At 46.9% G+C, this 11359-nt stretch overlaps 6 protein-coding genes across 6 annotated transcripts; 5 read left to right on the plus strand and 1 right to left on the minus strand.

Annotated features, from left to right (window-relative positions):
* Nucleotides 1–951: 951 nt before the first annotated feature.
* FMAN_14248 (uncharacterized protein) lies at nucleotides 952–1812 on the plus strand (the record flags this gene model as incomplete). The annotated part of the gene is made up of 1 exon (XM_041826275.1): nucleotides 952–1812. The coding sequence occupies one exon, from the start codon at nucleotides 952–954 to the stop codon at nucleotides 1810–1812; it is 861 nt and encodes a 286-aa protein (XP_041691470.1).
* A 681-nt stretch (nucleotides 1813–2493) lies between these two features.
* FMAN_14247 (uncharacterized protein) lies at nucleotides 2494–3730 on the plus strand (the record flags this gene model as incomplete). The annotated part of the gene is made up of 2 exons (XM_041826276.1): nucleotides 2494–2908; nucleotides 2964–3730. 2 exons carry the CDS (start codon nucleotides 2494–2496, stop codon nucleotides 3728–3730), a joined length of 1182 nt encoding a protein of 393 aa, XP_041691471.1.
* Nucleotides 3731–4327: 597 nt separating this feature from the next.
* Nucleotides 4328–5578, plus strand: FMAN_14246 (uncharacterized protein; the record flags this gene model as incomplete). Its single annotated transcript, XM_041826277.1, has 2 exons — nucleotides 4328–4859; nucleotides 4923–5578. The coding sequence occupies 2 exons, from the start codon at nucleotides 4328–4330 to the stop codon at nucleotides 5576–5578; spliced, it is 1188 nt and encodes a 395-aa protein (XP_041691472.1).
* Nucleotides 5579–6425: 847 nt separating this feature from the next.
* On the plus strand, nucleotides 6426–7585 carry FMAN_14245 (uncharacterized protein; the record flags this gene model as incomplete). The annotated part of the gene is made up of 2 exons (XM_041826279.1): nucleotides 6426–6867; nucleotides 6930–7585. 2 exons carry the CDS (start codon nucleotides 6426–6428, stop codon nucleotides 7583–7585), a joined length of 1098 nt encoding a protein of 365 aa, XP_041691473.1.
* Nucleotides 7586–7811: 226 nt separating this feature from the next.
* FMAN_14244 (uncharacterized protein) lies at nucleotides 7812–8563 on the minus strand (the record flags this gene model as incomplete). Its single annotated transcript, XM_041826280.1, has 2 exons — nucleotides 7812–8478; nucleotides 8535–8563. The coding sequence occupies 2 exons, from the start codon at nucleotides 8561–8563 to the stop codon at nucleotides 7812–7814; spliced, it is 696 nt and encodes a 231-aa protein (XP_041691474.1).
* A 663-nt stretch (nucleotides 8564–9226) lies between these two features.
* On the plus strand, nucleotides 9227–10565 carry FMAN_14243 (uncharacterized protein; the record flags this gene model as incomplete). The annotated part of the gene is made up of 2 exons (XM_041826281.1): nucleotides 9227–9887; nucleotides 9943–10565. 2 exons carry the CDS (start codon nucleotides 9227–9229, stop codon nucleotides 10563–10565), a joined length of 1284 nt encoding a protein of 427 aa, XP_041691475.1.
* Between the last annotated feature and the right edge of the window lie 794 nt (nucleotides 10566–11359).

Below are 11359 nucleotides of genomic sequence, written 5' to 3' on the forward strand. Positions count from 1 at the left end.
GGCCGCATTGAGCATGGATGAAATAGCTGCACATTTTCAACCCTTATTGGACAGGCGCATTGGGACGGACGAAAGGGGAAGTGACTGCATTTTCTCAATCAACGCTGGCAAGAAACCTATGGAGTCTAGGCCCTGAAGGCTTCCCAACCCTTCCTTCATTGGGCGCCGAGCAGGGCGGGGTAGTAAGAGATGCGGGGCTTTGAGAACGTAACAACTTCGATGGTAAGGGCAGGCGTACGTGGCCGTTCATAAGCGGCCAGCTGTTAATTGAGAAGACATAACCTCGACGCTGAAGGTTGAGAGCGGAAAAGCGGTATAAGCAGTCGATTCTGGAGCGCCCTGTAACATTAGGTTTTTAGTCCAGATCAGCAGCCCCAGTGTAGATCGTCTAGCGGCCGGTGGAAGGATCACGCTGGCTCAATGTCGTGACGATCGTTGCTGCGACTGCAGCCGCTGAGTGAGCACACTGCCTGATCTCTCTTGGGACTAAGACGAACTGAACAGCGGGAAGTGGCGAGGACCTCGTTCACAAAGCTCAAGATTAGAGCCCTTGCCACGTTGTTGTATTCAAGACAGCTGAATAATATATGAACACGATGGGTGGTTTCTATGGTTCGAAAGACACTGGTTTGAGTTAGCCCCTGAGTCTACCATGTCATCCATGACATCTACATTGATACTACATTGATACTCCGATTTTCCGTGAAAGCGGATATCTCATCGTATTGCCCCCCGCTGACAATTCCCTACCCCGCTTTTCGCATCCATTTATACCCGAGCAATTCTATTTTTCATACTGTCTTCGGACGTCAGTGTGTCCTGTAGAGAAATTTATGATTGAATATTTACTTGTGACAGCCTGACTTGAGGCACTAATTCTCCACCTTTTCTGCCCCATCTACCAACTTTCAGGTGTTCGGCTCTCGACAGTCTACACGTAAATCTGATAAGATGGAACATATCGAGCTCGATGATGGCCGTTTGGTTTGCAGCTCTCATGGTCTAGTCATTTGCGGGCGTTGTTGTGTCGACTACAGTTTCATGGATAACGGATCCGAGAACTCAGATGACGAGCCTTATCAGCCAGCCAACGTTAGTTCACGCTTGAAACTATCACAAAACAACGCTTTCAATGAACTGGACTTTTCGCCCAGAAAGGGTACAGGAAAAGTTCTTCCTACAGTCTTTATGCCGCCTTCTTCGGCCACAACTCACACCTTGTTTCCCGCTGGAACAAGCCTGAGAGCGATCCCCGAAGTGACTCGTTTCATCCATCATGATGATCCAAGAACGTTTCTTATTTACACTGATGGCGCCTGTCTGAATAACGGACAAGAAAATCCTAGAGCAGGATGGGCCTTTGTTTTCCGGCCCCGACAATCCAACGCCACGACATACGTAGCTGGTCGTCTCGAGAACAAGGGCCCCTTTGGGGACGAACAGAGCCAGACCAGTAATCGGGCTGAGCTACGAGCCATTATCGGCGCACTTCGTTTTCGCAATTGGAACGGTGAAGGTTTCACGAGACTTGTCTTTGCCACTGACTCAGAATATGTTGTCAAGGGTGCGACAGCATGGGTTTCAGGCTGGCTTCGTAAAGGCTGGAAGACGAGCTCCGGTGATCGGGTCAAGAACAGAGACTTGTGGGAGGCTTTGCTCGGGGAGTTGGAAAGGTGGAATGTGCATGGTATGAGAATACAGTTTTGGAAAATTCCGCGGGAGTGGAATATTGAGGCGGATGAGTTGGCGAAGGAGGCGGCGCGAGGCACTAATAATGACGAGTTCACTCAGCCCCTGGGTGTGCTCTGTTAGTTGAAGATAGATGAATGACGAAGCCGCCTGGATTATAGGTTATAGCAAGATCAAGCAATCAAGAGCCAGGCTAGTGGTTTTGGTTTGTTGGACGAGCTTCATGATTGATTGCTGCTAAATCCCGACACAGTAGTCTTGTTAGCCAGAGACATTTTATTTCGTATTTGGTAGGTTGAAAAAATAGCTATTCACTAACTACTTAGGTTCAGAACGACGCATCTGGGGCTGTCTGCTGCTGAATTAGCATGGATCAAAAACGTCGCCTGGATACCCTAGTCCTACAGTACAAAATCAATTGTTGAACAATTGATTTTATTTACCCTACATCCTTATGGTCCGTCCCAGTTTCACAGAAAGAGGAAATTCTACGTATCTTATTGGCTCGTACTCCAGCTAGCTCCTCTGTCAGTGAAAGAGGGACAGCGTTTTGGAGACCTCATGGAGCTCTTAATTGAATTGCGTGATAACCCTTCCTATGGAGCTGATCCTAGGATTATGAATGAGAATCTGCGAAGCCTGACTAAAATTTAAGCGCTCAGGCATCCATGCAGACTGGGTTGCACATGAAGTTCCCCTTGTAACAGGCGGGGAAGGAACTTAATTTTGTTATCGTTCAGCTGCGACCCTTGAGTGCTGCGTAATACTTCAGACATTTATTTCTCAGTTTCCAAACCATCCAATATGGAACCGGTCGTAACAGCGGCATTGGATGATCAGATAATTTATCAGGCGACAAAGGACATATTTATTGGTCAGAAGGCCAGGTTCAGAAAGCTTGGGCCTGTCAAAAAATCTATTGGGAGTCATCTACAGAAGGGCAGTCTCATCCGGCAACTTGTGACTCAACATGGCGCCGACGCCATACATCAGCCAGTATTGAAGCTCCTTTCGGATAGGGTTTACGAATCAATCTCGATTGCAAGTGAGCGCTTCCCAGACCTGTTCGAACCTTCTACAGCCCAGACCGCAGCCAGGAACATCCTAGAAGCAGAAGCTGCCAAGAGCGAACAGGCTGCGCTCGAGGACATCATACAAACCCAGTGGGCTGATAGTCAAGGGGCCCTGGAGTGGGCAGAAGTCACAGCGGCATTACATGGTATGTAATAGCGATCTTTCCATAGATGGACTATAATGACGGAATTTATGTCCAGACGCTAGTAACAGCATCACAGAAAGCGAAGCTGGTAGCCTATCCTTGTTTCCGGTATATCTGCCGTTCCCTATCGAGCACATGCTTATGGGGAAACTCCAAAAGACATTAGAACTTGCTTGTTTTGACTTTGGAACGAGAGTTCTCCCGAATATTATGCGAAAACGCGGTTGGGAATGTCCTGAATCAGTCGAACTCAATAGATGGACCGAGCTCTTCGGACGTGAGGGGAGTATGAGAGGCAAGATCGACAAAGATCTCCCGAAAGAACTACTGCGTTCGATTGCATCCATCAGACATACAGCTGTTCATCGCCTACGTAGTAACTCAGCAGGGCTAGAACGGTTTCTCGCTGATGCCGAACGGCTTGCCGGAATTCTAGGGGATACCGTACATGCAAAAGCCATCTCGCAGCTACGTTCAGATGCTCAGTCAGCGCTTGTGGAGCTTACACAAAATAAACATTTTATACAACGGCAACTCGAACGCGCTCAGGAAGAAATAGCCAAGAAGCGCGCTAAACTCGACCAGGAGGAGCAGGAAGTTCTACGCTGCATCGCAAAAGAGGACGAAAAGTACCGAATGTTGGCGGGTGACAGGCTACAAAATGCTCTCGAGCTTATGGGATGCTCGAAAATAGCAACGGACAAGGAGGGCGCGGTCTTGGATGGTAGTAATGGTATGGAGGCGAACGTTTTTTATGCTGATGACAGCGACCTCGATTATGCAGACCAGTTCGAAGATTGCGACGAAGCATGGTTTCCTTAGTATTTCCCTCACTATAGCTATAAATGTGATGCGGAGCATGTACAACAATCGTGACTAGGGAAACAGTCGTGTGTTGTGGCTAGTTATGGTGTGACGGAGGATGTACCACGGACGCGAGGTAAGAGTCGGAGAAGTCTTCCGTAAAGCTGTAATCAAGGCTGGTTTGGAATGTCTTTTCAAGAAGATTTTTCTGCTGGTGGGAGAAGAAGGCCACATAGGGCGAGGAAGTTATGGATCGCCAGTGTTAAGAATCAAGATGAGACCTAAGCACCCGACTACATTTAACTATTTACGATAGATGCGCGGAACTTCTTAAAGAGCCGAGAGAAAGCTGGTCATAACGCATATTACATACGTGAAATCATGTCTCGGAAGCTTGTATTACTCCGATTTGCATGGCATCTGAAAATTGTTTATCCCTACCCGCCCAACCGGACATGGCCTCAGCCCAGCCAATTCAATTGGCTACAGCATGAGACATATGATGTTGTCATCATCTACAGTTAGCAGCCAAGTCTAACCCTCCCTCATTAGCCCTCTTCACCGCTCTTCAAGCCATACCTCCGTCTACTGCAAACCCACCAATATATAACGATAATGACGTCTGATGCAACAGCTGCAGATATGTGTCGATGCGCGAAGGCAAAGGGTGACGATAAGATCGAAGCTGAGCTTGGTGCAACAGTAATCTGTCCTGATTGCCATCTTGAGGAGTCAACGCTCCCGGAGCCCGACAATGCCGAACAGCCAGACCTGATCAGTGAAAAGGACGTCTATGTCGCTTTCAAAGGCTCGTCCGCATTGTCCAAAATCGCAGATAAACATCCGAATGATCAGTCGATCAGAAAGGCTGTGAGAAAGCGAGAGAAAAGCCACCAGGGAGTCAAAGACCTGATTCGCAAGTACGGCATTTTAAGTGTAGTGGCCGCTATCAGGGTTTTGCTGGACGATAATGTCTTCACATCCACTGAATCAGCAAGTCGTCGATTTCCGACCCTCTTTCCAAAAGAGCAAATATTGAACTGTGAACAAGGGCAAGAGACAGCAGCTGGAGACTCGTCTACGAAGAAAATCGAGCCGCTCGATGGTGAATGCAACCACCCAAACGAGACAGCTGATGGCTTTGGAGGTAATCACTCTTTTCCCAACTTAGGTGAGCCAGCGATATGCTGATGCACTTCCTTCCTTACAGCAGGCGTATTGCCAAACAGCCGACCTGGCCAGACTCTCCGGGATTGTCGCCTTCTCCCCAAGCCACGACAGAGACTCATGTTGCAGCTACAGTTAATACTAGAGCACGCATGTTTCTCGTTTGGACAACGAGAAATGCAACAAACACTGGACGAATGGGACCATAGCTGCGCCGAGGCGATTTCGCTACAGACTTGGATAGAGTTCTTCCAGAACAATAAAACATTCAAGACCGAAGGTAATGCTGAGTCACTCCCGAGCCTGTTCAGCTCAGTAGGCAGGATTCAAAATATCATCCTTCTTCGGCTCAACCTTAACTTCGAAGAAGTTAACCAATTTTTACTGAATGCCGAAGAGTTTATACGGCTTCTCGATACTCCATTGTATCTAGGCGCTGTCGAGTCGCTTAGACAGCGTACTGAAGAAGTACTTCTTAAGGCGAATCGAGATGCTGCCTTAATTCATAACGAAGCTGGTGGGAAGGTTGCAGAAATTGAGGCTCAGAGAGAAAGGTTAAACCGGGAGGAGGAGGGCGTCAAACGTCATCGGGACGAGAACCTGGACAACATCCAAGTTTCCATCGAGCGTGACATATTTGCAGCCATGGGACAAGCTAAAGACACCTTACCAGGAATTGGACTGGCGGATAACCGTTAAACAAGTTGATTCGGGTTCAGTAATACAATATGGAGTTAAAGAGACGATGTATAGAGTAAATCAAGCATTTCATTAGGACCATACTAAACTGATTCATCTTAATCACTTCGGCTTGTTAGATAGCCTCACTCCGGTGTGATATGTATTTTTGCCCTCTGACCTTGATACCCAACCTGAGCAATATCCAAGATTCTCTGGAGCATGACATACTTGCAGTGATGGCACAGGTCAGTGAGGCTTTGCCAGACATTGGACTCGTAGATCACAGGTGAATAGGTTGATGGGGGGTTAGTCACAGGATATGAGATGGCAGTTAGTGAGGCAAATGCTGTGTTGTGAGAGGAAAAAAGACGATAAATTAGGGTTACTGGAACCGTGCTACTTATGTACGAAATGCAGCTGGCGCGACTTGACCATGTTTGGATTCTGCTCCGTGCAAATCAGTAGTTGGACAATAAAGAAGCGCAGCTCTCCCAATTGACACCTCTATCCTAATGACGCATGATCGAATGTCTCGGAATGTACGAGTTATTCCGTACTGCGGGTGTCTTTCGGCCTATTGGCTGCGGAATAACCATATGAGGTCACTTCGTGCCGCCAAAATCCCTTCTTTGGCTTTTTTCTCCTCTTTTTCTTTCCTCTTTTTCTTTTAGCCATATCCCCATTGACCTTTTACATCGAACAAAACGTCATCTACTGAGTATTCCCCACTGTGAGCATGAGACTACCAGACGATAGGCAAAAGTACTGCCAGTGCTCTCCCGAAGAATGTACCAGGGAAGGCGAATGCAACTCTAGCGAGTCGATGCTTTGCGGAGAATGCATGCTGCCATTTGATCCAGTAAATATGACACCAGCAGAACATGCCATAGCCAATACGGCTGCTTTACCGAGCGAGATGGTGGTTTATAGTGCACTCAGCCGTTATAGGAAGAAATTCAAGAAAGCTGGTGCTGAACTTTTGGCTGGCGAAGGGATCGAGCGGTTTATCAGCAGTAAGAAACACCTGTTGGGCATCAAAGAAGTCGTCAATGAATACGGCGCAAGCGCTATGTGTGTTGTGGCAAGAATATTGATACAAAAAAAGGTGTTTGAGCTCCCGATTGGGGAAAGACGCCGTCGTTTCCCGGAACTGTTCCGCGAGCTTCCTCTTCCTATAGAAGATGATGTTTCGAAACAGAATACTGGGGCATCAGGCTCAGAGGATATATCGGGAGGGCTGTGCCGCGTTGAGGCGGGCCAAGAACATTCAGATGAGCCTGCAGAGGAGGTGAGCGATCAAGAGAAAGGTGAGCATTACATCATAGCCATCTATGCTAAACTTGAATTAATTGTATCTATTTGTATTTAGGGGGGCATGGGTTTACAAAGCTGAAAGCCTGGCACAAAGACCCTTCCTATCCGGTGCCTCTAGAAGCTAAAGTGCAGCACCGATTGATGGTGAAGTTACAACAAGTAATGGAGCACGCATGCTATGAGTTTGCTCAACGAGAAATGCAGAAAACCCTAGAAGACCAAGAATGGGATCACCCTGAGGCAGTAGAACTGGATCAGTGGATGAACATACTGATTGGACATGACGGCTTTGACACAAACAAGAGCACAGAAGAGCTTGAAGCGCTTTTCTTGTCAGGAGTAGAGATCAGAGACGTGGCTGTCAAACGTGTAGTTGTTGATCCATGGAGGACCAGGGTGTTCTTAAAGGACGCGGAGGACATATTGAAGGTTCTCGAGGCCGGAGATTACCTCCATGTCATTGAGAAGCTCCGGGGTGACGTCGAGAAATATTTAGGAGAACTTCATTTGACTACTATGCTTAAGCAGGTCAGGGTGGAGAAAGAGTTGGCTGAGATAGCTGCCGAATCGAAGAAGCTCCAGCAGCGCAGGGAAAGAGTAGAGGCAGCAATCCTGCCCTGGATGAAAAAGTGTCAGGAGGTAACAGGGTCTAGAGTTCTGGAAGCGATTTGTGCAGCAGAAGTAGTTGCAGAAGTTCAAGATTGTAGTTAAGTAGTAACCCAAATTAATGGGTGCAAATTCTGGCTATGTTTCTTCAGCATGTAAAAGAAAAATAGTGTTTTTTATTTTATTATATTCTTATAAGCCATCAATACGAAGACCTGGGATAGTATCAAACTTTAGACGCAATTATGCCATAACGTATAAATATCCGAATCTGAGCATGGTGTTCTGCTTGAATAAACACCGAAACCCCCGCTCTCCGCTTATTCCTATTCTACCGAAAGCTTCTGCCCAATCCATGGAATGACCTAGGGTTAGGAGGGGACGGAGGCGTTTCCATGTACATCAAGATATCGAAAGTAAGTTCATGCACTTCCCGCAGAAAATCCTTGACGTGGTCCTCACCCAGCAACTCCCTGTGCTCATAGAACGTCTTCACGATAGCTCCACGCATGTCCAAGACGGTAGATGGGGTAGCAGTATAAGCTTCCCGTGCCGCATCCAACAGACAATTAGATCTCCATTGCAACCGAGCTACTGCCCGGAATTTCTCTATAGACAAGTCTCTGAGGCGGGGTATGTCGTATATATGGGCAAGCGTAAATACCTTAGAGTGAAGGATCAATAGCGCATCATCAGGGTTGGTTTCATCATCTGCGTCCGGTGAAATGTCAGTTTTGTCCTCCTGTGGCCCATCGTGGCCGACTGTATGTTTAGACATAAGAGACCTGGGATTATAGTCCCATAGATAGAAGAACTGCACCATGCAATCTACTGCCTGGGGATCAGCATCTCCAAAGTTGAATAAAGCCTTGCCGGCGTTGAATTCACAAGACTTTTTTATAACTGGCGACCAGGAGCACACGATCACACGGTGTGCTTCATATAGTTTGTCAATTGACACAAGCTCGATATCTGAATACTCGCCAGTATCGAAGATCCTAAAGAAATAGTTAGAAGTATATCTTTATTAAAATTGCCAGCCCTAAGAACTTACTTGCGTCTCCATGCTTTCTGCTCTTCCATAATAGAGAGGTTTCGGTCAGGCACAGAAACTGGCTCAGGTACCTGCTCAGTGTGTTTCTGCACTGCAGGCGATGGAAAGAGCTCTGGGTAGACAGACCGGGCTGTGTCTCTCGATTCAAATATGCCTTTTTTGAGTAGGTGTCGCAGGATCTGAATGAGGTCGTCTTCGGAGAAGTAGGAAATCGTCAGTCGATGACGTTGAACGACCGCTTTAATCGCTTTAGACTTGCGAATGACAGCGTTTTCTGGTTTACAAAAGATCTGCCTGCACCGTAAAGAGGAGTACACGGTTTTACACTCAGCTCTGGAGTACTGCATATGGTAAATGGGGCTACGGCAGTTGCGTTGCACAATACTCCGCAGGTTGGTATATTAGCATGAGCTGACTTGGCGGACGAGTCAATGATGATCGCAGGTGCGCTATTGGTTTGATGCTAAGGAGATGGAGTTGATTGGAGGGACGCACAGGCTGTGTTGGCCTGCAGAGCCTGATTCAGGAGTTAGGCGCCCAGGCATTCATGCAGGATGACTCAAAACCCCGCATTAAGAAGACTGGTATAAAGGCTATTATCTGTTGCATTTATCATATTTCTCAGATTCAGTAGGTAAACCATTCGCATTGATACTCGCCTGGAGAATACCCTACTCTAACAATTCCATATTATGGCTACTTCAAGCGAGACGCCTCTACCTGATGATTGGGGCTTTGGACAGATCCAAATTAGTAAGAAGAAGAAGATGAAGAAAGGTGGGAGGATTCATACACTGCCTGTACCTCCGCCGCCTCCGGCAGAGCAGGACGCTTGGCAACCAGAAGCGTTTGTGGAAAAGGCTTCATACAATGATGGCATGACCTGTGAGCCTGAGATTACGACAGAATACGGTCTATCAGCAAAGGATTTGGAGCCTTACGCGACTTGCGATATACCAGCTCCTGAGGCTAAAGAAGGACCCATGAGCGAGAAGCTCGGCGAAAACGAAGCAGCTACTATTCCAACTACCAATACAGCCGAAGAAGAAGAGGAGCTAGCCGCCTTGACTGTTAAGAAAGCCAAAAGGGGCAAGCTGCTTAAAAGGGATATGGTTCGATTGACTCTCCTTACACAAAGAGCCCAAAATGCAGCGCAGGCCCAAGCTGCTAAGGGCGATGAAGATGCAGCTGTAGAAGCCATACCGGAGAAAGCAGACTGGGGCTATACGTGGGATTATGTGGCACTAGCAAAGCCACCAGCAGATGAAACGCCGAAGGAAGATAAACCTTGGCCAGAAGAGGAAACTGCGGCAGTAGAAGCAGAGCCGATAGAAGACGCTAAACCTATGGATGGTATACTACTCAGATGCGCATCAATTGCAGTATACTCACTAACTAGACGCACCAGAGGAAGAACACAAAGAGCCGAAGCCCGATGACTGTATTCAAAAGGATCACGAAATAGCAAAACTACCTTTCAGCAGCCCGTATAAGTTAGCGGCATATCTACAGCAGATCCTCGAACAGGCGTGTTTTGCTTATGGACAGAAAAACTGGCCAGAACTACTACGCAAGAATAATTGGGACTGTGTAGAAGCAGTATCACTTACTACTTGGGTGAAGAAATTGGAGGGCACTTTGGATATGCAACCGAGCAGATGTCTTCTGCAATCAATAGCTGAGGTCCAAGCCATAGCCGTTGAACGTAGGCCTATCGACTGGCCTATGATGAAGAAGTTTTTTGACGATGCTATCGAGCTCACCAAGATCTTGAATGTTAAAGAGTATGGGGAAATCATTTTACAGGTTCAACTCGATATTGGAAAAATAATGAAGAGCTTGAGCCAAGACGAAGAGGTGACACGGAGCCAAGAGGAGAAGAAATTGCACTGGATTGCTGAGGAGCGAAGGAAGCTAGATGAGCGAGAAGCGGAAGTCCGAAAGGGCAGTGAAAAAAGCACAAATGAGTTTCAGAAATCGGCTGAATGGGAAGTTAAGAGAGTGCTCAAAGAGGCAGAAAAGCATTATTAGAGACAGGAGAATTCTTCCTAGGTTGAGTTAGGGCTTAAGGAATATTAGGTAGTTCTTTTACTATTTAAATCCAACGCCAAGCAGACAACAGTGCTCCAGAGAGAAGTAGAGAGAGAGGATTGACTATGGTGTCTACTAATTTTTAAGAATTATATTGAAGCCTCAACGAATTGGTTAGCAACATGAAAGCAGAGAGGCTCCTCATACATTTGTTGTGAACGATTTGTCGACTTTGAACGACATACCAAGACTTCCAATAACAACGGCTCGAGGTTGCCCAAGAGAACAAAAGCGGCGGGGAAAATGGAAGGGTATGCAATATATGTTCATATATACGGCTTTTCTATTATCTGCAGAATAGTCCATGGTTGCGTTAGCTAGCAGGTAAGATAAATATGTATTTCACAAAGGTCGTGCTAGGTTAACAGGAGTGGTAGAAGGTATGACCCTTTTGCTACCTTCGCGACCTTGAGATAAACGTTGCCAGCCTCTTATTTGCCATGACGCAGGTGGCTCAAATTGAAGAGCCTAGGCAATAAGGCAGCATTGCATGGTAGGTACAAATAGATGTCTCTCCACCCCGCACTCTGACAACCAAGAAAGACGGATTTTATCATATTGTTGTTGTATGAATGTTGCTTGAGACCTTCTGGCTTTACTGTATACCTCTCGAATTCAGGATGGCGCTGTATAACTATAAGCCCGATACCATTGATGCCGTCGAGTACTGCAGTTGCGTCGCCATGTTAAATGACTATCCATCGCGCTGCGGCATATGCGATCGATATTGCCCT

The sequence above is a fragment of the Fusarium mangiferae genome, assembly GCF_900044065.1.
Source record: "Fusarium mangiferae strain MRC7560 genome assembly, contig: FMAN_scaffold031, whole genome shotgun sequence".
NCBI lineage: Eukaryota > Fungi > Ascomycota > Sordariomycetes > Hypocreales > Nectriaceae > Fusarium > Fusarium mangiferae.